The 24962-nt window shown below is 42.7% G+C and overlaps 1 protein-coding gene across 1 annotated transcript; it reads left to right on the plus strand.

Moving 5' to 3' along the window:
* The first annotated feature begins 4175 nt into the window (after window positions 1-4175).
* On the plus strand, window positions 4176-15339 carry inhbaa (inhibin subunit beta Aa). Its single transcript, XM_046355111.1, has 2 exons — window positions 4176-5107; window positions 12586-15339. Exons 1-2 carry the CDS (start codon window positions 4666-4668, stop codon window positions 13380-13382), a joined length of 1239 nt encoding a protein of 412 aa, XP_046211067.1. The 5' UTR covers window positions 4176-4665; the 3' UTR covers window positions 13383-15339.
* The last annotated feature ends 9623 nt before the right edge of the window (window positions 15340-24962 follow it).

Raw genomic sequence — 24962 nt, forward strand, 5'->3', positions numbered from 1 at the left:
TTGGAGTCATTAAAACTAATTTTTCAACCAATCCACAAATTTCTTGTTAACAAACTATAGTTTTGGCAAGACGGTTAGGACATCTACTTTGTGCATGACACAAGTAATTTTTCCAACAACTGTTTACAGACAGATTATTTTACTTATTATTCACTGTATCACAATTTCAGCAGGTAAGAAGTTTACATACACTAAGTTGACTGTGCCTTCAAACAGCTTGTAAAATTCCAGAAAATGATGTCATGGCTTTAGAAGCTTCTGATAGGCTAATTGACATCATTTGAGTCAATTGGATGTGTACCTGTGGATGTATTGCAAGGGCTACCTTCAAACTCAGTGCCTCTTTGCTTGACATCATGGGAAAATCAAAAGAAATCATGCAAGACCTCAGAAAAACAATGTTAGACCACCACAAGTCTGGTTCATCCTTGGGAGCAATTTCCAAACGCCTGAAGGTACCACACACATCTCTACAAACAACAGTATGCAAGTATAAACACCATGGGACCACTCAGCCATCATACCGCTAAGGAAGGAGACGCGTTCTGTCTCCTAGAGATGAACGTACCTTGGTGCGAGAAGTGCAAATCAATCCCAGAACAACAGCAAATGACCTTGTGAAGATGCTGGAGGAAACAGGCACAAAATCATCCATATCCACAGTAAAATGAGTCCTATATTGACATAACATGAAAGGCCACTCAGCAAGGAAGAAGCCACTGCTCCAAAACCACCATAATAAAGCCAGATTACGGTTTGCAACTGCACATGGGGACAAAGATTGTACTTTTAGGAGAAATGTCCTCTGGTCTGATGAAACACAAATATAATTGTTTGGCCATAATGACCATCGTTATGTTTGGAGGAAAAGCTGCAATCTGAAAAACACCATCCCAACCGTGAAGCACGGGGGTGGCAGCATCATGATGTGGGGGTGCTTTCCTGCAGGAGGGACTGGTGCACTTCACAAAATAGATGGCTTCATAAGGAAGGAATATTATCTGGATATATTGAAGCAACATCTCAAGACATCAGTCAGGAAGTTAAAGCTTGGTCGCAAATGGGTCTTCCAAATGGACAATGACCCTAAGCACACTTCCAAAGTTGGTGCAAAATGGCTTAAGGACAACAAAGTCAAGGTATTGAGGTGGCCATCACAACGCCTTGACCTCAATCCCATATCATTTTTGTAGGCAGAATTGAAAAAGCGTGTGCGAGCAAGGAGGCCTACAAACCTGACTCAGTTACACCAGCCCTGTCAGGAGGAATGGGCCAAAATTCACCCAACTTATTTTGGGTGTTAAACAATTTAAAGGCGGTGTTACCAAATACTAATTGAGTGTAAACTTCTGACCCACTGGGAATGTGATGAAATAAATGAAATCTTAAATACATAATTATCTCTACTATTATTCTGACATTTCACATTCTTAAAATAAAGAGGTGATCCTAACTGCCCTAAGACAGGGAAGTTGTACTTGGATTAAATTTCGGGAATTGTGAAAAACTGAGTTTAAATGTATTTGGCTAAGGTGTATGTAAACTTCCCACTTCAACTGGATCTTTACTTTTACTCAAGTATGCTAAATGACTACTTGTTCCACCACTGATATTCATGAATTAATTCAAATTGATCGAAGGGACCTTTACTGAGACTGAACCTATTCACACGGCGCATCTTGTTTCAACGAACCTCTGCTTCACACTCACACGCAACATGCTCTCCCATTCTTTGTCGAGCTCTCTCTTTTCATGTTTGTCTCTTTCAGGATGGAAAGATCGTCTGGTCCCAGATCTTTGTGCTGTAGAGCCTACGGTCATGCCAGCAGCCATAGGAGTTCGCTATACAACACAAACAGAACTGGTACCAGAAAAATGGAGAGACGTGGGAGACACCAGGCACAGTGACGGTCAAGCCTGAGCCATGGGCTCTCTGGTGCTCCTGTGGGAGGGGGGGGGGTAGTTATGCCCCACTGCAGGAGCACACATCTGGTGAAAGACTTGCTCATCACTTTCTCAGGGTGAATAACACCCCTCCAACCCTCCGCCCCCACTCTCTGCATTTGTTGGGGATTTGATTTTAATGGGGTCTGCTCTGTTCCCCCAACGCGATGGTGAGGGATGGCATAACTTGAATGTTGCTGCTCTCCCGGCATCCTTTTCCCGGTTATTTCTCCCCCGGCGTGGAGACAGAGCGAACCCATCCATCACACACGGCCGTGGCCCCTTTGGTGCCATCACACACATAATGAGCATGATACTAAAGATAATCATAATCATCAAACTCGATACTTTATCTACTCTTTCTTGTACACTAAAACGTGTTACAGGATGTACCTATAACTGATACCTTACCTCCCACATAACCTGCTGTCTTCCCCTGCTCTCACACATACATACATACACGCAATCCGTCTCTCCCCCGTCCTCCTCTCAGCAGCAGGGTGTCACACACAGGCAGCTGCAGCTGCTGGCTGGCTTGAGGACCTCCTGTCTTTTGCTGTGTGACATGATTACGGCCACCGCTGCTCTGCCAGTCCATCACTGTCCCGCGGAGACTTAGTTGGGGGAAGAATTTTCCAGATACTCTGAGGCAGCACATTTGTCAGGCGTGGAATGATGTGCTAGCTTCACCTATTATGTGTTTCATAAAGTTACTGAGGTCCTGCAGCGACAGCTCAGAGTGGAAGGAAGTGACCCCTGACCTTAACGAGAGAGAGTGGCGGACAGCAGCCAAACTGCAAAAGAGAGAGAGACGGGGGGCAAGTGAAGGAGGTCAAGAGAGGGGGAGAGGAAACATAAAGTAGAAAAGAATGACAAAGATAAGTTGAAAAACATCAGAGTATGTGAGTGAATGTACACCATATGTCCACAAGAGGGAGTAAGGGAGTGCGTCTTCTCTAGGACATCTGCAGTGGATCCTTGATTTAGTTTACAAGATAGATATAACAATACCCACTGCAGAGTATGATATATCATCTGTAACGTAGCACTAAAAGCATAACATTCTTCACCTGCACACAATGTTCCACATAGTCTATAGCTGTTTAGAGGTCTAGAACTACAATTCATTTCAATGCAGTATATGTAATCAAAGTCTTTGACCATTTGAATCAAAACAGCCATTATACTGTAAGCTCCTGAAGTGCTCCTAAAATGGTTTGCAGATAACATCAGTAAACATGAACAATTCAGAAGCTAATTTGATTATAACACAAGACGGTGAGTGATCGTAGCCAGTCACAATCCAGAGCTGTTATAATAGCAAGTTCATTTCTATTGATCAAGTTCAATGTCATATTTCGTAATGCACTCGGGATGACTTTGCATGACTTGGAGTTCATTTTCGGATACACTGACGACTCACACTAGCCTCCTGCTTTGCCTTTGATGATGTAATGTCGAAGAGTCACGGAGAATCCCAGCCGTCTGACCTCAACTCATTAAAACAGGAAGTTAACCCCGTAGTCACTTCCTGGTGAATCGGCAGACTGGGCCTTAGGAAAAACAGAACCAAATCATCTCATCCACGTCAAACTTAGGAGAAATACATGGAAAACAATGACACAACATGGGTAATAGTGGGTTTGACGCATTGTGGAGTTTTTGTGTTTTGATTGGTGTTTACCAGTGACCACAAATTCTGCATTTAAGGTGACCACAAGTCCTTTAAACAAAATCCTAATATTGTATACTATCAAGCCCTTGTAACCAGACAAGTTAATCATGCCCATCTACAAAATGAGTTGAATGTTTGTACTGTAAGAGTTTCAACTTTTAACATAGTCTAAATACATGTACACAAGCCATATCAGAACTTCTTACTGTACATCAATGCAAACAAATGTGTACATTTATATTAGAAATAATTCAACAACCATTTGTTCGAATTTAACAGAAGTGAGTTTAACAGAGCAAGTTGAGGTTGGCAGCAACAAGAGATAAAGCAACAAGATAAAATAACATTTGAAGTGCAAAGTATTTGCCACTAAAGCACTTTCAAACGTTTGCGAGCCTTCCACTGTGAGACACAGTACAATCCAAAATAAATAAATAAAGGCAAAGTTAGTGAAACACATGAGTCAGAAGTAGTGAGATAGTAAAGGGTGGGATCAGGAGGAAGGGGAGGGAGGAGGAAGGTATAATTACGGTAAGACACAGGGAGAAGTACAGAGGGAGAGAGAGAAAGAGAGAGAGAAACAGCAAAGACAGAGCCCTGCCCACTCTCACAAAACCATTCAACTTGAGCACAGAGAGCACTCCCAGACCTCTACAGAGAACTCCACTTCCCTGGGGTAACCTTCTGAAGACGATTGCCCTTCCCACACAAAACTTCCCAAAGGACCAGCCATCCTCTCCGCTCCAGCACTTGCAAGACCATCTTCTGTCCACACATCTCCATCTCCATCCATCTCTCATTTTTCAATACAAGGATTATATTTTTTTGTTCCTTCAGTTTAATGTGTCACTTTTTAAAAACTTTTAGTCCAAGTCTTAGTATTTATTTGTCCAGAGTTTTTAAGTATACTTTGTCTGGAGGATTTCCCCCACCCCTCTTTTGGCAGGAGGACCTACTCTTTTTCCGCCAATCATCATTTCGCCTGCCAGTTGGTGCGTGCTGAGTTGCTCTTAGTTGTCCGGACAGCAGACCTCGTCTCATCAAGGATGTCTCCTCTGCCCCTGCTGAGTGGGATTCTTCTGCTCTTTACCCATAGCTGCGCCGGTGGCAGCTCTTTGCCCATGGCGGACTCCTTAGCGATGGGTGGTGGCCAGACCCCACCACAAACCCAGTCCCAATCCCAGCTGGCACCGGAGGTCACCAACTGTCCGTCATGTGCCCTGGCACGGCTAAACGAGGAGGAGGACGGCGGCAAAACCGACGTGGTGGAGGCGGTGAAGAGGCACATTCTCAACATGCTGCACCTGCAGGCACGGCCCAACGTCACGCATCCGGTGCCCCGCGCTGCTCTGCTCAATGCCATCCGCAAGCTGCATGTGGGACGCGTGGCCGAGGACGGCAGCGTCCAGATTGAGGACGAGGGCCACGGGCGTCTCGACCCCGCTGACATGGCCGAGACGACTGAGATCATTACCTTTGCAGAGGCTGGTGAGTGCCACAAGTGTGTGTGGTGGGTTGATTGTGCGTGCGTGTGTGAGAGAGAGATAGAGTGATAGAAAGGACAACAGAAAGTGTTGTTTAAGGAGCCTTGCTAAACGGCAGGTTTGCAGACCTAATTCTTAATTCCTAATTCTTTGAGAGGAGGGGGGTAGTGTCTACCTGCTTAATTCCACCTGTGCGATAGAACAGTTGAACCTGTTGACTCTACCCAGAGAGGTGCTTGCATCCTCCCCTTCCCCTGCCACCTCTCCCTTAAGGTCCTTAATGACCTCCTGCTGATTTAAAGAATACCAAATTATCTGCTTAGAAATCCCCCAGGCTTGAGTCCCTCAGCTGTGAAGTTATTCAGAGTAGTGCGGTCGCACCGGGAGACCAAGCTAGCGCTTTGCTCAGAAACGGTAGAGCAAGAGAGAGAGAGAGAGAGCGAGTGAGCAAGCGAGAAAGAGAGTTATTGAAAGAAAGGCTCCTCAGGTTAAACAAATAATAACTATTATCCAGTTACTGCCTCTACTCCGTTTTCCTTCTTCCAAGACGGGTTTAAAGATGGCTGTTGACTGTGGAGTGATGCATTCAAAGGTGCTGTCAAGCGTGTGATGTGTAGAGAGATCTGGGTCTGCTCTGCCTCAGATAGTCCAGGAGGGGGAAATGGGATATAGAAAAAGCAGAACTGTGTCAGCGAAAGAACATTGTTCCTTTTTCCTTGCAATGCAAACTGTGACTGTCATTGAAGGTGCAGAATGTTTTAACGGTACAGTATTTTGGAAAGGGTCAGAGACAGGGTTATTGGATTCATAAATACAGCACTGTATAATTGGCAAGGTGATTTTGAGTGGTCTTGGGTCTATGTCGCAGCAGGGGGAGAGAGAGGAGTGCTTGGATGAGAGTGTAAAGGATGTACACTCCAAGTCATGACTTACATTTGCAGTGAGTTCAAGAGCCACTCTTCACTAAGACTTGACAGACTAAATTTAGCGAATCCCACTTAGCGAATCCCACACAGTGTGTGTTTAAAACCAATACTTAGACTTGAATGAGAATTTCCTCCCTTGTGTGATGTCAAGTTGTTGTTCCTGTTATGTGGTAAAAAAAAAACCTAAGGTACAAGCAAAGAATTCTAGGAAAACTATGTACATTTTCAAAGTAGGCTCTTCTAGTTTAGTGGTAGTTAAATAGCTTTCATTTAGGAATTCTAGAAATGTTTATTCTAGAATGTGTTTTACAGTAAACTTAGAAAGAGTTGTCAAGTTGCTATAACATGGCAGTGAAAGCAACACTTTGCAATTCAGAATTTGGAGAAAAAACGTGTTAAAATAATTTTACATTGATTGATTCATGTATTGAGGTTATGTGAGTCATGAGGTTATGTGAGTCATGAGGTTGAGGAAACAAAGCCGAGTCAAAAAATACTTTCCTTACCTTCCTTGCAGTAGAATATGTTATGCTGGTCATTACTGAAGCCAGGTTCCCTCCCTGACATTTTCAACAGCATACACTTCAAAGAACAGTTGAACCATTTAGGAATACCTGAGTCAGGGAGTACAAATTTGAGCCAGTTCGCTACAGGAGGAAAATAATCCTGTAGTTAATCCTGCAGTAACAGGAAATGTGAGTTATGATGTGGATTACAATTCATGGAAGATTTTGTGTGGGGGTTGATGCATTTTTTTGTAGGGCAAATCAAGTTAGACATTTTAAAGTGGAAATAAAGCAACAAAAAAGTGATCAAATTATGATCCTACATCTGTATGCCACCATAAATACCATGTCTCGAGTTCACATCAATTCAACAGACAGACAAAACATTATTACACCAAAGCCTAAAAGATATGCAACATTTCCAATTGAAAATATAGTTCCAACAGTGACATTTTGTTAATTTTTTCTGTTCTGCTTATGCCTACATTTCTCACTGATACATCTCTTAGCAAGGCTTTACCATGCTATGCCCATACACACTACATGGGGATACAGTCTAGTTCGTATCCCTAGAGTGCATCATTTGCCCATACTGTGGCCACGGTTATACAAATATTGTCTGTAAACTATTCCTCAATAAGTTGAATTAAACTGGATGCAGTCACAGCTAATACGTTGAGACCAAATGTTTAATCATTAACCTATTTCAAAGCCCAAGTGATCAGCCTGTGAGTAGTAAATCATTCTATGAAGTCCATTTGGGACGAGAAATTGATGTGGCCTGACTTTAGTCACATCATCTTTATTCAGAGTAGTTTTACATGAGTGGGCTACTCAAGAAATCTTTCAGATTTCTGTGTGGGTCACCATTGGGTTCCACATTTACGTTCTCTGCACTTGATTGCTTAAATATAGAAACCATAACATTCCCGTTTGATATGAATAGGCGTTTGAATGATCTTTAGATTAAAAAGTAAGAGTGGACTCCCACACTTCCGATTGGGGGTCTTTCATAATAATAAAAAAACATGTAAATAACTAGGGTTAACCGTGCAGTAGGGGTGTTCTGCTGCATATAATTGCTTCATTCAACGGAATATGGGCCTCAATAATTATTTTGGGCTGTTGGGACAGTCTCCCATGAAAAAACCTTGCTCACTGGGGGGGAAAGTGTTGAATACTGGTAGTGCCAATTTCCTCCACAGTCTGCATTCACTCTCCCTTTCAACCCACCTACCCGTGGAGGACAGCAATTAATTAAACACATCATTAGTGAAATTCCGATGTCCACATTTATCTTCCGGTCACAGTGTATCTCTCACTGCACCGCATTCTCCGGCCATGTTGATTAGGCTACATAGACTACAGGTGTTTTGGCTTAGAGATAAGCATTAGACAGAAGATTTTTAACATGTCGATTTGTATGAGAAAACAGCTCTCGTCTGCCTATTAAGTGTAAGTTAACTAATTGTTCCAATAAAATGTCCTCCTCGGTCATGTATTTTGTGTATTCAGCACAGTTATCAACCTCAAGGACTCCTCTCACAAGGACTTGAGAGGCTGACATTGACTTGGTCACATTCCACATCAGTTACAAAAGAGTGGCTCCCTTCACATGCCTCTCCAATAATATTTCATTTACTTTTAGATTATGGTCCAAAATGGCATACTATGGCACATTCTTGTACTGTAGCCTAAATTGGCATTTATAACCTTGAGTGTCTTGTTTGGCTTGTCAACCTGCATGGTTGAGAGGTTTAACTACTGTTAGATATTGTGTCATCCATGGCTGGGGGGGGGGGTTATTATTATTATTATTTTTCATTTTGTCGGGGGAGCTGCACACTCAGTTCCCCCTACTTCCCACATCTATGGTCTCATCTCTCCTTTGGGAACAGATGTAGGATCTTCATTTTAGCCAGTTTATAAGACAATTGCAATACATCAAGTCTGAAATGTCAAATACACTACAAGTTTAACATTTACTGCATTGCAAAAAAAGTTATCCTGCAACATGGTGATCAAATTAAGATCCTATATCTGTATATGCAATGAATGAACCATCAGTGCTGCTAAAAGCAGAACACAAAAAATGCCCCAAAGACATATTGAAGGAAAAAGGAAAATTCTCAAAAGTTTTTTTTCCTCAATGCTGTCACTACCATTCATTATGGTGCTAGTTGCTAGCAGTCAGAGCAATAAAACATGTTTAGAAATGTGAGGCCAAAGCCCTTTATAAGAGCCTAGGCGTGACATGGCTGACACAGAGTCATTTCTGATGTCTCCAAATTATGATTATGCTGCCAAGGCCTACTCCAAAAGCGCGTCAAGAAAATGTCCCGACTCTAAGACAGGCAAAACGTTGATTGAAGAGACGGTTCTAGTTCTTTTATCACACAGCCAAACAGAAATGACTAATAAAGCAGCTAGATAGAGACAGAGTGTCTCCCAGTCTTCAAAGGTTATAGTGTTTCTCCCAGGGAAGTAAGTGAAAGGGTGAAAGGGTCTACTTGACCGATGGCACAACTGACCTTTGCGGTTCATGTGGTCAGTCGGTGATCAGTTGATCAACTCAGCCAAGATGGAATGTTAGTTTGACTTTTTCCAAAGGGTTACGATTTACAAATCCGTGCATCAATCTAAGTAACATATATTTTTTTTAAATCCTTTTTGTTTTTGCATGGGCATCTGCGGTGGAAGGTGGCCGAGCTACAGCAATGTTTGGTGAGCTCTTGTACAAATAACCCAGTGTTCTATGAATGGCAATAGGATATACGTCCCAAAAATCGGTCTTGTCATGAAAACGTTAGCGTCTGAACTGTTTGGCCTAAAAACTAAAATGACAACTATATGTTTTGCTCTCGACCCCCACAAGTGTCCTAGGACTTGTCTGAAGGTAACCTGGTTCCGGTAAAAAAAATAATGGAAGTTTGGAGGTTTTGTGCCAACAAAGAAAGCGAAATATGTGTCCAGAAAATGAAAAATATTTCGAGAGCTTTTCCTATATCTCCTAGATATAGGACAGACACTTCAAAACCTTGTTCCTTATGATACATTTTTTTTGACTGTCTTTTTTGCCCTTAATGAATGTGCTATTCAATGAGCCAAGGCTTAGACTTGTAACCTGTAATAGTGTTTAGGGAATGCTATTGGAATGACTTCAGGTACACATGAGATAGCCTCCAACATTTTTTACAAGTTTATTATAAGACAATTGCAATGCATGTTTTAGAGGCATTCTTAAAATGTAAATTCAATTTGTTGGTGGATGACAACATCTAACGTATATCCTAATGGCATTCATAGAACACTGGGTTATTTATACAAGAGCTCTCCAAACATTGCTGTCATTGTCATTAGAACATACCAGGAACATTCCTGGAGCATCTTGAGAGCCACATATGGCTGTTAGAGCAGGCAAGTACGAAATTGAAGAGCGATCCACTTGGGAGGAATGAGATGATTGGCACGTTCAGAGAAAAATGCAAATACAATTCTGTGAACAACGTTACATTTTTCAAGAAATACATTTAGCCTTTTACTTATCAAGATGATCATTCATATAATTCAGATATTTACAAATAAAATGTGTTTATACCTGATGCTGTCCAGGATACATTAAGCCATAATCTTTCAGTGCTTGATCTATCAAACCAGAACTCTTAAAAAATTGCAGCTGCCAAGAGGCAAATATGAAAAAAAGTACTCTGTTTAGTCTGCTCTGAAAGTAGGTCTACTAGTGGACTTTGAGTTGGCAGGTATTAAAGCTGCTATCTCCACCGCAACTTGCAGTTCACCTTAGGTTGCAAAGAAATCTGATAAAATGACACAGATTGTATAGGATTGAGTTTATGTGAATTTCTAGGCATTCCTCAAATTAGGCAGTACACCTTTATAAAACAATTTCCATTTCTCGTAAATTGGTAAACAAGATATGCCTCAATAGTGTGTTATAGTGGCATCTTTCTGGCTGTTATGTTTTTTCATGGAAATGATGCCTCAGGAGTGGCTGTGGGAGTATTAGAACTCCATAAAATATGACTGGAACCTCAAGGATCAAAAAGTTCAAAGGCCATTATTCCCGCCAAATGTAAACTGGATAAAGAGTGGGATTACTGGACACATTCATTAGGAGAGTACTTGGATAGAAGAGAACCCCCCCCCCCACTTATACTCCTCTAAGCTTTCAGGTATTTGTGCCCATCCCTCACTCCATCTCCTTTTTTTGAAGACAAGCAAAGGGGGAGGTAGGAATGTGTCAATGTTATTTTCTATCTTTGTGTGTGCGACAGCTGCGCAAACTGTCCTTCTTGTCAGCACAATTGGTGTTTATTGTTCAGGGATTACTGTACCTCTCTTTAGTCTTTTCCCCCTTCTTTTCTCACAAATGTTTTCAGGGACCATGTTGAGCAGCGGTGTACTCAAATGTACTTCCAAGGGCGGGTTTTCATTGGGTTAGGGCCCCTTTGGTTTGTACAGCTTAGGAAACTCTAACGAAAGTCCCATTCTTTCGCCCCAGTGCAGGATTAAGAAGGAACAATGGACGGAGCCACCGCTGGCAAACGCCCATTATTTTTAGGCTGCGTTTGTGATGCAGCGGCTGTGTTTGGACAGATGGGTATGGTCTGTGGACACACGCACAAAAACACACACAAAGAGAGAGAACTGTCGCCATTGTTGTTACAACCAAATGTGGGCTAAACGAACAGAAAGCATTGATGATGACCTCCATGGAAGTACTAGGAATACTTTGGGGCTCATTGGGATTTCTTCGAGGGAGAGTCTACAATGACAAATGCTGTCCAACTCAAGCGACATTTGTGTAGTTAAAAAAAACAGACCCATCTAATAATGACATCACAGCCACTGTGGACACGGAGCTCATCAACAACACGCAGTGTCTGTCCACAAAAAAAGAGAGGAAAGGAATATCTTACTCTGAGCACACAGAGCCAAAGTTAACAGCCAGAAAGTGAGCTTTACAGTATGTGCTGTTGAGACATCACTTTGTAAAGATTTGCCTATGTAAATGCAAGGGATTAGCCTAGACGTTCTAAATGATCTGTTAGACGAAGCTTTCCAGAGGCTTGCTCCATGCCTCTGCTTAGGGCCATGGACATGAGCCAGTTTTGATCCAGAGCTGAGAGATTTGAGCTCAAATACACCAGCAGGCCTCCCATAGTGACACTAGTGAAGACACGTTGCCACATCACAAGTGAATTCACATCTGCCTGTGAAAAGGGTACTTATTATGGGTAATAATTGACATCCTTCAACCTCTTTCTGTACATTTCTGAAAGACTTGCCACTGGCTATTGTGTGCTGCCATAACGATCGCCAGTAAAGTTGACACAAAGTTTGTTTTGCCCTGTTGTGGTTTTTAAACCACAAAATTATATTCTGTGATGGGTTTGTTAAGTATGTCATGGACAGTCCTCTTGTGTTGTGTCATGCCATGTGCTTGCTCGTGCTTGTGAATGAGTGTGTGTGTGTGTGTGTGTGTGTGTGTGTGTGTGTGTGTGTGTGTGTGTGTGTGTGTGTGTGTGTGTGTGTGTGTGTGTGTGTGTGTGTGTGTGTGTGTGTGTGTGTGTGTGTGTGTGTGTGTGTGTGTGTGTGTGTGCAGTGAGTGACTGTGTACATGTCACAAAACATATTTGCATGTTGTACCCAAAATGTACATTTTGACTCTCTCCTGTAAATACTTTTCACTTTGTTGTTAGCATTGCACATAACACATTCATTTCCAAATGACGTCCCCACATTTTCTGATTTATTGAACCCCAAAAAGTTAATTGAAAAAAAAAACAGACCAGAACTTTACTGTGTGTGAAGTCATGTCAAGCAAGGCAATGCTAATGATACGTGCTCCATGCCTAAAATTACTCTGTCCCATTGATGTGGCCCTATCACACCCCATCAGACTCAGATGTGGCCGTTGCAGTTCAAGGACCAGGCAGCAAAGCCTTCACTTACACTGATATGAGCTCAGACTTTATTACAGAGTTTTGCTAATCTAATCCTCCGTTCCTCTCTCTACTTCTCCTCTGTAGGCGACTCCCAGGGCGCGGTCAACTTCCTCATCTCCAAGGAGGGCGGAGAGCTGTCTCTGGTGGAGCAGGCTAATGTATGGATCTTCCTCCGGCTAGCCAAGACCAACCGCAGCCGTGCCAAGGTCACTATCTGCCTGCTGCAGCAGCACCGTGGTGGAGATGGCCGTGAGGAGACGGCGCCGGTGCCGTTGGCTGAGAAGGTGGTGGACACGCGGCGCAGCGGCTGGCACACTTTTCCAGTCTCGGCCAGCGTCCAGGCCCTGCTGAAGCGCGGCGGCAGTACACTCAGTTTGAGGGTCTCCTGCCCGCTGTGTGCCAACGCTGGCGCCACGCCCATCCTGGTGTCGGCCAGCAGCGGCCAGGAGCGGGAGCAGTCCCACCGGCCCTTCCTGATGGCAGTGGTGCAGCAGGGTGAGGGCGGTGAGCCACGGCGGCGCCGCAAGCGGGGCCTGGAGTGCGACGGCAAGGTGAGTGCCTGCTGCAAGCGCCAGTTCTACGTCAATTTCAAGGACATTGGCTGGAGTGACTGGATCATAGCGCCAGGGGGCTACCACGCCAACTACTGCGAAGGCGACTGCCCCAGCCACGTGGCCAGCATTACAGGCTCCTCGCTGTCCTTCCACTCCACTGTCATCAACCACTACCGCATACGGGGCTACGCACCCTTCCAGAACATCAAGTCGTGCTGCGTGCCGACGCGGCTACGCGCCATGTCCATGCTCTACTACAACGAGGAGCAGAAGATCGTCAAGAAGGATATCCAGAACATGGTCGTAGAGGAGTGTGGCTGCTCCTAAAAGCCTAGCGGAACTAGAGGGGCTGGGAGGTTGGTCTCATGCCCAGAGAGAAAGAACTAAATGAAAGAAGAGGAGGTAGATGAAGGAAGGAGAATGCATTGAGTCACTGTTCTTCTCCCCTTCTCCCTTTATCTCTCGCTCTCTCTTAAGCGCATGACACTTGTCAAGACCGACTCCTTTTTGGACTTGATGACTGGCTTGTTCTCCGGTCGTCGGCAAGTCCAGGGGGTATCTACAACTCAGAGAAGTCTCTGCGGCACTTTCAGAAAAAAAAGAAAATAATATTTAATATATTTTTGTTACAAAACAAAGAGAGTGAGGTGAGAGGATATTTATGTGACCCAGATACGGTGTAGTTGCTCCTTTAATGCACTGCAAGACGAGAGACCATGCGAATGAGGTGCCTGAAAAATCTCAAAACTATGCAACTTGTCAAGTATTACAATTTGTATTTTTATTTAGCCTGTTTCATTTTCTCAATTGTTTACTTTTTCAGAACATAAAAAAGGAAAACTTTTTTAAACTATGTTTTTCGTTTGTTTTAGTGTGCCTGTGTTTGTGTGTGTGTGTGGTGTGTGTGTGTTGAGAGATACTTGAAAGAAACAAGTTTGACCAGATGCTGGAACCAAACATTTCTCTATGTATAATTATTATAATTTTTGTTATTGATAATAATATTATTGTTTATTGTTTTTAAAAACGTTACGAACGTTTTCAGTTTGCACTATACCAACATTCTGATCAGCCTAGTCACAAATATAAATGGTATTCTAAAAGAGGTTAAAAAGCACTTATGAATGGACAAATCAATAGAGCACATGAGTTTAAAACATTTTGAGAACACGTAGACACATTTATGACTACAGCATTTTTTTGACCACACCAAAGAGTTTGTGTGAGCGTTGCCAACCGTCATTGTGAGGCTGTTAGCAATCATTTCACAAAGACCTCCAGGTTAGCCTTAGCATAGCCTAGCATCAGTGCCCAAACATTCCTTCAGCTCCTGCACATAAACGTCATTTCCCATAATGCTTCACTCAGACCTATGTTTTTCACACATTACTATGTTGTTGGAGAGTGTATTATTAATGTAACTGAAAAAAAGCACTTATGAAGGCCAATGTTGTCGTGTTTTGGAGGAAAATGAATGTGTCCATTGAATTTGGAAATATCCTGAAGATCTAGTTAAAACAGTTTAATATTTCCAAATATCTCACCAAATATTGGAAGGTCCCATCTTACAACAAGTAAAACAAATTGTTTGGAGGGATGGTTTCTTTCGATGTCTGAAATTAAGCAATTCGAAACTGAGTAACACTTTATTTTACTGCCCACTGTTTACCGGGTAGTTATTTAGAAATTGCCTTATTAATACATTGTCATTACACTTCAGCTTCCTTGAGATTCATTGACACAAGCTTCACAATATACCATTTGGTACGAGATACAGCAGATACCAGTTGTATTGAATTCTATTTCAATGCTGATAGTGTTGAAGTACTGTCCAAGAAAGTATCCATTGCACATAGATTATTGGTTAATACCATGCAAAGTATACACATTTAAAATGGGATGTCAAATAAAGTGTTACCGAAACGTTCTCTCACAAAGTTGTGTCTTGAAGTATAGACTCATTAAACATTATAGAAGCACAATGTATCTTACATTGTGCATTGATGCATACAAAAATATCAATAGAGAAAACATTTTAAAAAAGAAGAAAAAAAATGTGGTTGTATTTGTTTTCATTTTATTTTATTAATACAAAATAAATGACACTGAAACAAGTGGAATAAAATTATATTTTATTCTGTATATATGGAAATCCAGATACCAATATGTTGCATTGCTTTGTTGTACAAATCAAAAACGTGCTTGTGGCTAAGTTTTCTATCTAATTTATTTTAAAGTATTTTTGTTTTGTTTCGCTTCACCATTAAAGTTAAAAGGATGTACACTAAAACAGAAATCTGTTGTTTTTGGTTTTGGGAAATCTCTGAAAATGTGTTCTACGCATATTCAGTCCAGTGTGGTAAATTCGTAAAACACAAAGCGATGGGTTACCCATAAGCATAAACTATAAAAGAAGATCCGCCCTATATTTGACCTTATGTGTGAGCGCACGGACACACACACACACACACACACACACACACACACACACACACACACACACACACACACACACACACACACACACACACACACACACACACACACACACACACACACACACACACACACACACACACACACACACACACACACACACACACGCACACGAATTCCATCATTATGGAAACTGTCTATCAGATACTAACTCATGTCTTTTTTAAATTATTGGTATTGAGTTGATTAACTGAGACAAAACTGTCACGGATTAACTGACGCAAAACACCAATGAGAGCAACATGAAAACCAAAGACAGGCTGGTGTTTTGGAGGATATTTTGCGTGCAAACGCTTGCATGACTACTTGCTCACAGAGCATATGGTGTCTTTCATGAGTAGACCTCGGCCAGCTCAGTTTACATTGATGAGGTAAGACAAGAACCAAAACAAGAGAGACAGTGGTTTGGCTATGAAGGAAATGACCAAGCCATGAGGACAGCCTTGTATTTCCTATCCACTGCCCACGGAATGTGGTGTCATGCTCGGGTGGAGCTCGTCACATACATCTACTGTGCTCACGCTCGTACAGTAGAAAGACCCTTCTTTCCCAAAAGCGGAAAGAAACACTAAAATGGCCAAATATATCATTGTCAAGATGACATAAAGCTGAGTGTTAGGCAGACTGTTTAAAAATAGAGCCACCCCCTCTTAATGACAAGGGGAACACCGAAATGGCTTGCAGATTATAATAGTTCAGTAGCTGAGGATCAAAAGGCCAGCAGAAACCACAGAAGGGTGTTCCCTTTGGGTGAGCAGCAGTTGTGGGTCATAGCCTTTTGATGGTCATTAATTAAAATACGCCCTGGATTAACACTGAGATATGTGCCAAACTAAAGGACAGGGCCACCACACATAGGGCTATAGCAACTAACCCCGAGGCTATGGTCAAGGCTACGAATGAGCCATCAAATATGCAAGGTGACAATACCAGAAAAAGGTGGAATCCTTCTACACTTGCGCCAACGCTCAACGCATGTGGCAAGGACTACATTCATGAATGATAAAAAATAAATATATTATCTAAATGTATATTACAGGAAGTTGGAAGGACTCAGTGGGTTTTTGTCCAACATGTCTCTGGACCTACTCACTGTCACAGTCATACTCTGGACCTAGTTTTGTCCCATGGAATAAATGTTGTGGATCTTAATGTTTTTCCTCATAATCCTGGACTATCGGACCACCATTTTATTACGTTTGCAATCGCAACAAATAATCTGCTCAGACCCCAACCAAGGAGCATCAAAAGTCGTGCTATAAATTCTCAGACAACACAAAGATTCCTTGATGCCCTTCCAGACTCCCTCTGCCTTCTCAAGGACGTGAGAGGACAAAAATCAGTTAACCACCTAACTGAGGAACTCAATTTAACCTTGCGCAATACCCTAGATGCAGTTGCACCCCTAAAAATGTAAAACATTTCTCATAAGAAACTAGCTCCCTGGTATACAGAAAATACCCGAGCTCTGAAGCAAGCTTCCAGAAAATTGGAACGGAAATGGCGCCACACCAAACTGGAAGTCTTTCGACTAGCTTGGAAAGACAGTACCGTGCAGTATCGAAGAGCCCTCACTGCTGCTCGATCATCCTATTTTTCCAACATAATTGTGGAAAATAAGAACAATCCGAAATGTCTTTTTGATACTGTCGCAAAGCTAACTAAAAAGCAGCATTCCCCAAGTGAGGATGGCTTTCAGTTCAGCAGTAATGAATTCATTAACTTGTTTGAGGAAAAGATCATGATCATTACAAAGCAAATTATGGACTCCTCTTTAAATCTGCGTATTCCTCCAAAGCTCAGATGTCCTGAGTCTGCACAACTCTGCCAGAACCTAGGATCAAGAGAGACACTCAAGTGTTTTAGTAATACATCTCTTGACACAATGATGAAAATAATCATGGCTTCTAAACCTTCAAGCTGCATACTGGACCCTATTCCAACTAAACTACTGAAAGAGCTGCTTCTTGTGCTTGGCCCTCGCATGTTGAACATAATAAACGTCTCTCTATCCACCTGATGTGTATCAAACTCACTAAAAGTGGCAGTAATAAAGCCTCTCTTGAAAAAGCCAAACCTTGACCCTGAAAATATAAAAAACTATTGGCCTATATCGAAACTTCCATTCCTCTCAATTCTTTTTGAAAAAGCTGTTGCGCAGCTATGAAGACAAACAATGTATATGAAATGCTTCAGTCTGGTTTTACCCCATCATAGCACTGAGACTGCACTTGTGAAGGTGGTAAATTACCTTTTAATGGCGTCAGACCGAGGCTCTGCATCTGACCTCGTGCTCCTAGATCTTAGTGCTGCTTTTGATACCATCGATCACCACATTCTTTTGGAGAGATTGGAAACCCAAATTGGTCTACACGGACAAGTTCTGGCCTGGTTTAGATCTTATCTGTCGGAAAGATATCAGTTTGTCTCTGTGAATGGTTTGTCCTCTGACAAATCAACTGTACATTTTGGTGTTCCTCAAGGTTCCGTTTTAGGACCACTATTGTTTTCACTATATATTTTACCTCTTGGGGATGTCATTCGAAAACATAATGTTTACTTTCATTGCTATGTGGATGACACACAGATGTACATTTCAATGAAACATGGTGAAGCCCTAAAATAGCCCTCCCTGGAAGCCTATGTTTCAGACATAAGGAAGTGGATGGCGGCAAATGTTTTACTTTTAAACTCGGACAAAACAGAGATGCTAGTTCTAGGTCCCAAGAAGCAAAGAGATCTTCTGTTGGATCTGACAATTAATCTTGATAGTTGCACAGTCATGTCAAATAAACTGTAAAGGACCTTGGCATTACTCTGGACGCTGATCTCTCTTTTGACGAACATATCAAGATTTCAAGGACAGCTTTTTTTCCCCATCTACATAACATTGCAAAAATCAGAAACTTTCTGTCGGAAAATGATGCAGAAAAATATATTCATGCTTTTGTCACTTCTAGATTAGACTACTGCAATGCTCTACTTTCCAGCTACCTGGATAAAGCACGAAATAAAGCACTAAATAATAGTTAGTGCTAAACATGGCTGCTAGAATCTTGACTACAACCAAAATATGTGATCGTATTACTTCAGCCTCTCGACACTGGCTTCCTGTTATGACTAGGGAGGATTTGCTAACCTACAAAGCACTACATGGGCTTGCTCCTATCTATCGTTCCGATTTGGTTCTGCTGTACATACCTACACGTACATTACGGGCACAAGACACAGGCCTCCATATTGTACCTAGAATTACTAAGCAAACGCTGAAGGCAGGGCTTTCACCTGTAGAGCTCAATTTTTATGGAATGGTCTGCCTATCCATGTGAGAGACGCAGATTCAGTCTCGACCTTTAAGTCTTTATTGAAGACTCATCTCTTCAGTAGGTCCAATGATTGAGTGTAGTCTGGCCTATGGGTGTGAAGGTGAACGGAAAGGCATTGGAGCGACGAACCACCCTTGCTGTCTCTGCCTGGCCGGTTCTCCTCTCTCCACTGGGATTCTCTGCCTCTAACCCTATTATGGGGGCTGAGTCACTGACTTACTGTTGCTCTTCCATGCTGTCCCTAGGAGGGGTGCGTCACTTGAGTGGGTTGAGTCTGACGTGATCTTCCTGTCCGGGTTGGCGCCCACCTCAGGTTCGTGCCGTGGGGGAGATCTTTGTGGGCTATACTCGTCCTTGTCTTAGGGTAGTAAGATGGTGGTTAAATATATCCCTCTAGTTGTGTGGGGGCTGTGCTTTGGCAAATTGGGTGGGGTTATATCCTGCCTGGTTGGCCCTGTCCGGGGTAAAGTCGGACGGGGCCACAGTGTCTCCCGATACCTACAGTCTCAGCCTCCAGTAATTATGCTGCAATAGTTTATGTGTTGGGGGGCTAGGGTCAGTCTGTTATATCTGGAGGATTTATCTTGTCTTATCTGGTGTCCTGTGTGAATTTAAGTATGCTCCCTCTAATTCTCTCACTCTTTCTCTTCTCTCGGAGGACATGAGCTCTAGGACCATGTCTCAGGACTACCTGGCCTGATGACTCCTTGCTGTCCTCAGTCCACCTGGTCGAGCTGCTGCTCCAGTTTCAACTGTTGTGCCTGCGGCTATGGTACCCTGAACTGTTCACCGGACGTGCTACCTTGTCCCGGACCTGCTGTTTTCGACTCTCTCTCTCTACCACACTTACATAACAGTGGGTGTAAGAACATTCAAAGGGTCAAAGTTTCAATAAATGTATCTGCATCTTGTGTGTTTGTGTGTGTGTTAAGGATATAGGCATCCTGTGTGTGTGTGTGTGTGTATCCTGTGTGTTCTTTTCTCTAGTTCTCTCCTCACAGGTGGCAATCATCACTCCCCAATCAGTCACCAATCAATCATCAATCAGAAGACACAACTCCTATTTCCATTACCCTATCACATCCCTTTTCCCTTGGTTTAAAAACCCTGTCCCATGTTTCCTCTAGAGCTCAATCTCTCTATGTCATACAATCTCTTGGTAGTTCTCTTGTTTGTTTTAGCACCTCCATATCACTTTGTCCCCACCTGTGAGTATTGTTTTTGTTATGGTGTTTAATGGTGGGAAAAGGGGAACCAAGACAAGTTGCCCATGGGCATACACTACCCGAGGACTACTTTGTCTAAGAACACTAGGTAGAACTGGGCCCACTGTATTTTTGGTTAGTTAGCTATCTGTATAGTAGTAGGCTAGTCTAGCTTAGGGGTGTTTTTAAAAAGTATTTGTTTCTTTCCTTGGGTCCAGCTCAGCCCCTTTTCCTGCCCCCCCCCCCCCCCCTTGACCGTGAGTTTTCAAATAAACCGTGAGTGTTTGACGGTAATTAAGTTGTCTGTGGTTTTTCGTTCACACTTTTACTTTGTCACTATTATAATATGCATGGGTTATGTTACGGGTCTCGTTACCATCCCCCCCTAGAAAGGGGATTCGTAACATAAGTGGGGGGTCGTCCGGGATCTGTCATAATTGACACCCTGCCACTCATACAGATTGTTATAGTGGTCTAGTTCAGTGTTGAGCGTCATAGCTGATGTAGAATTAGTGTTTGCTATTTGTTGGGTCTTTGTGTAGTTGGCTACTTTCGATTTGAAATCCTTTTTGGATAACCTTACGTGGGAGGGTTTTGACAAATGTCGTAGACTTGATTTAATTACCTTGACTGACCATTATTCAGTATTGATTCCGCAGAGTGTTGTTAAGGCGGAGGTTAAAAAGCTGGTGTTAAATGTATTGTTGGAAGAGCAGGTGCTTGTGTTACCGCTGCCTGAGCCTACTACCCCTGTAGGGGATGCTGCTGCTCCTCTATGCCCGTTGGTGTCTGAGGGCGAGGCTAAAGCTCAAGCCACATTGCCCAATTTTGATCCACTCTCCCCACAGTCAACCGGTGATGCCAGGAGGGATGTCCGTTCAATACAGTTTCAACTGGAGGCGGAAGAGAGCCCAATTTAGGCGAGAAAATCTCCAGTTGGATATGTGTCAAATTGAGGCAGACAGAGTACAGAGGCAGTTGGAGTTCAAAATGTGCCAGATGGAACTAGAGGCAGAGACAGCGAGGCTAGCCTCCTGTTCCGGCTGTGACAATTAGTGAGTCATCCTCACCAGCTGGAGCTTCCAACATGTTTAACATTAGTAGGCAGATTGACTCTCTGAACAAAGGTACTAAGTCAGAGGTTGACTCCTATTTTTGTGTTTCTGAACGTAAAGCTGCAGCATTGAAATGGCCTGAAGAGGTATGGTGCCTATTACTTCAGTGTAAATTAACTGGTAAAGCCCAAGAGGTTTTGTCAGCGCTACCTCTTGAAGACAGTTTGAATTATGAAGTGGTCAAAGCTACTGTTCCTCGTGCCTATGAGCTTGTGCCTGAGGCATACCGACAGAGATTTAGGTCTCATAGAAAGTATTTTAGTAAGACTTATGTGGAATTTGCTAGAGACAAGGGAAATCTATTTGATAAATGGCATGCTGCTAGTAAGGTAACTGATTTCAACTCTCTCCGGGAGTTAATCTTGTTGGGAGAGTTTAAAAATTGCTTACCTGAACGCATTGTAGTTTACCTAAATGTACAGAAAGTATCCTCCCTGTCAGGTTGTGTAGCTCAGTTGGTAGAGCATGGCGCTTGTAACGCCAGGGTAGTGGGTTCGATCCCCGGGACCACCCATACGTAGAATGTATGCACACATGACTGTAAGTCGCTTTGGATAAAAGCGTCTGCTAAATGGCATATTATTATTATTATATTAGAAGCGTCTGTTGGCAGACGAGTTTGTGTTGACGGCTCATACTGAGAGTAGAGCCACTGAGTTGCCTACTTGTAGCCCTAGTCGGCCAGTTGTATATCAAGCATGCCAGAAAAATGAGCGTCCCTGTTTCTATTGTCATAAGGTGGGACATATGATTAATGCTTCCTGCTTAAACGCAAACAAGGGATGCCTATTCGTGCCAAGCAGGTGTTGGTCTAATTCGTACGGTTGAGAGGTCTGAAACGAAACAGGTGCCTCAGGGTAACTGTAGTTTGAAAGACCCAGACCCCGACCACAGTTATGAACCATTCATTTTCAAGGGGTTTGTGTCCCAAACGAATGACGACGCGTCTCAGCGTACGGTTAAAATCCTTAGAGATACTGGTGCGGCGCAGCCGTTTATATTGTCTGATGTGTTGCCCTTTTCCGACGATACATACTGTCGTTCCAGTGTGTTAGTTCAGGGTATTGAAATGGGTATTGTCCCAGTGCCATTGCACTTTGTGAAAGTACACTCTGAGTTAATCAGTGGAATATTCAGAGTGGGGGTACGTCCTAAGTTGCCAGTAAAAGGTGTGACCTTTATAATGGGTAACGATATTGCCGGAGGAAAGGTACTACCCGTATTGGAAGTATTGGATAAAAGTGACCACTCTCTCTCCAATGAGCTGGCACAGAGTTATCCACATGTGTTCCCCGCTTGTGCTGTCACTCGTGCTCAGGCACGACAAGAGGGTGACGTGATAGATTTGTCGAACACTGTTCTGTTCAGAGGTTGATCAAGAGGATGGGTTGTGTGCTACCTCTGGCATGATCACCTCTGACAAACAGCCCACAGTTACCAGTCACTCGAGAGCAGCTGATTGCTAACCAAAAGGTTGACAACAAGCTTGCTAAATGTTTTTCTAGTGTTGTCTCATTGGAAGAGGTAAAGAAGAAGAACGTGGCTTACTTCATTGAGGCTAATCTCCTCATGCGTAAATGGACATCCCATGATGACGCGGGCTGAGATTGGAATGCTGTTTACCAAATAGTGATTCCTACAGCCTTTTGACAAAATGTGTTGTCCCTTGCTCATTATCACCAGTGGTCTGGTCATTTAGGAATCACAAAAACTTATGATCGGATCCTTCGACATTTCTTTTGGCCGGGTTTAAAACAAGATGTGGCTCAGTTCTGTCGGACCTGCCACACATGTCAGATAACAGGAAAACCAAATCAGGTTATTCCTCCCGCTCCTCTTTGTCCAATATCTGTCATAGGTGAACCATTCGAACATGTGGTGGTTGATTGTGTTGGACCGTTACCGAAGACAAAATCGGGTAACCAGTTTCTGTTAACAATTATGTGTATGGCAACAAGATACCCCGAGGCTATTCCTCTGAGAAGGATTACTGCTCTGGTAGTGAGTAAGGCCTTAAATTAAATTCTTCACGACATTCGGGTTACCTAAGGTGGTACAAAGTGATCAAGGTACCAATTTCCTATCCAAGCTCTTCAAGCAGGTGTTAAAATCCTTAGCAATTACGCACCGTGTGTCAAGCGCCTATCACCCAGAGTCTCAGGGTGCGCTTCAACGTTGGCATCAGACATTGAAGTCTATGCTACGTAAATATTGTTTGGAATCTGAGAAAGATTGGGATGAGGGAGTTCCTTTAGTTTTGTTTGCTGCTCGTGAAACTGTACAGGAGTCCCTAGGGTTCAGCCCGGCTGAACTAGTGTTTGGTCACCCAGTGAGAGGACCAATGAAAGTCCTTAACAGTTTTAGTCCCAAGAGTTGTGTACAGGAGATGAGAATGTGTTGGACTATGTTAGTCGCTTTCGTGAGTGCCTACACCAAGCCTGTGCTCTCACAAAGGAAGCTCGGTCTTCCTCATAGAGGAGTATGAAAAGACACTATGATAAAGAGGCTGTTTCTCATCCACTACAGCCAGGTGACCAAGTACTGGTGTTATTACCTGTTTCAGGATCTTCACTGTCAGCTCCTTTCTCTGGTCCTTATTTCTTTGAAAAGAAAATAAGTGAAACTGAATCAAATCAAATCATGTACTTCAAACTCCTGATAGAAACCGCCAATCTCGTGTATGCCACATTAACATGTTGAAAGCATACCACACCCGACCCATCACACAGTTCAAAAACAGAGGAAGGTACTGCTGTCTCCTCTGCTCTACTGCTATGATAGTGGACTGTCATATTTATGATGGTGATGGAGATGGATTGGAGTTGCGCAATACTCAGCAGCAGTGCATTAGATTGCCCAACTCAGAAATGCTGGAGTCTCTCCAGTCAGGTCTGGTTCATTTAACCTCTAGCATCGAGCAATCCCGTATCCGGGAGCGTAATTATAGCCTCAAGCTCATTACCATAACGCAATGTTAACTATTCATGAAAATCGCAAATGAAATGAAAGAAATATATTCACTCACAAGCTTAGCCTTTTGTTAACAACACTGTCATCTCAGATTTTCAAAATATGCTTTTCAACCATAGCATTAAGCATAGCATTAAGCCTAGCATTCTGCAGGCAACATCATTCAAATAAAATCATTTACCTTTTGAAGAACTTTGGATGTTTTCAATGAGGAGACTCTCAGTTAGATAGCAAATGTTCATTTTTTCCAAAAGGATTATTTGTGTAGGAGAAATCGCTCCGTTTTGTTCATCACGTTTGGCTAAGAAAAAAATCTGAAAATGCAGTCTCTACAACGCCAAACTTTTTACCAAATTAACTCCATAATATCGACAGAAACATGGCAAACGTTGTTTAGAATCAATCCTCAAGGTGTTTTTCACATATCTATTCGATGATAAATCATTCGTGGCAGCTGTGTTTCTCCTCGAAGCAAACGAAAAATACAAGCAGCTGGAGATTACGCAATAATTGCAACAGAGGATACCAAGCGGCCACCTGGTAGATGTAGTCTCTTAAGGTCAATCTTCCAATGATTTGCCTACAAATACGTCACAATGCTGTCGACACCTTGGGGAAACGACAGAACGTCTAAGCTCATTCGTGACCCATACACAGCCATATAAGGAGACATTGGAACACAGCGCATTCAAAATCTGGGGCACATCCTGTATGAAATGTCATCTTGGTTTCTCACAGACAACTCACAGACAATATCTTTGCAGTTTTGGAAACGTCAGAGTGTTTTCTTTCCAG

This window comes from Oncorhynchus gorbuscha, linkage group LG07 (assembly GCF_021184085.1).
Source record: "Oncorhynchus gorbuscha isolate QuinsamMale2020 ecotype Even-year linkage group LG07, OgorEven_v1.0, whole genome shotgun sequence".
Classification (NCBI taxonomy): domain Eukaryota; kingdom Metazoa; phylum Chordata; class Actinopteri; order Salmoniformes; family Salmonidae; genus Oncorhynchus; species Oncorhynchus gorbuscha.

What these genes read in the sequence shown, in the direction of transcription:
- inhbaa (XM_046355111.1), top strand. Translation starts at nt 4,666, where the DNA reads ATGTCTCCTCTGCCCCTGCTGAGTGGGATTCTTCTGCTCTTTACCCAT. An exon ending in CATTACCTTTGCAGAGGCTG is followed by an intron (nt 5,108 to 12,585) that starts GTGAGTGCCACA and finishes TCTCCTCTGTAG; the next exon opens with GCGACTCCCAGGGCGCGGTC.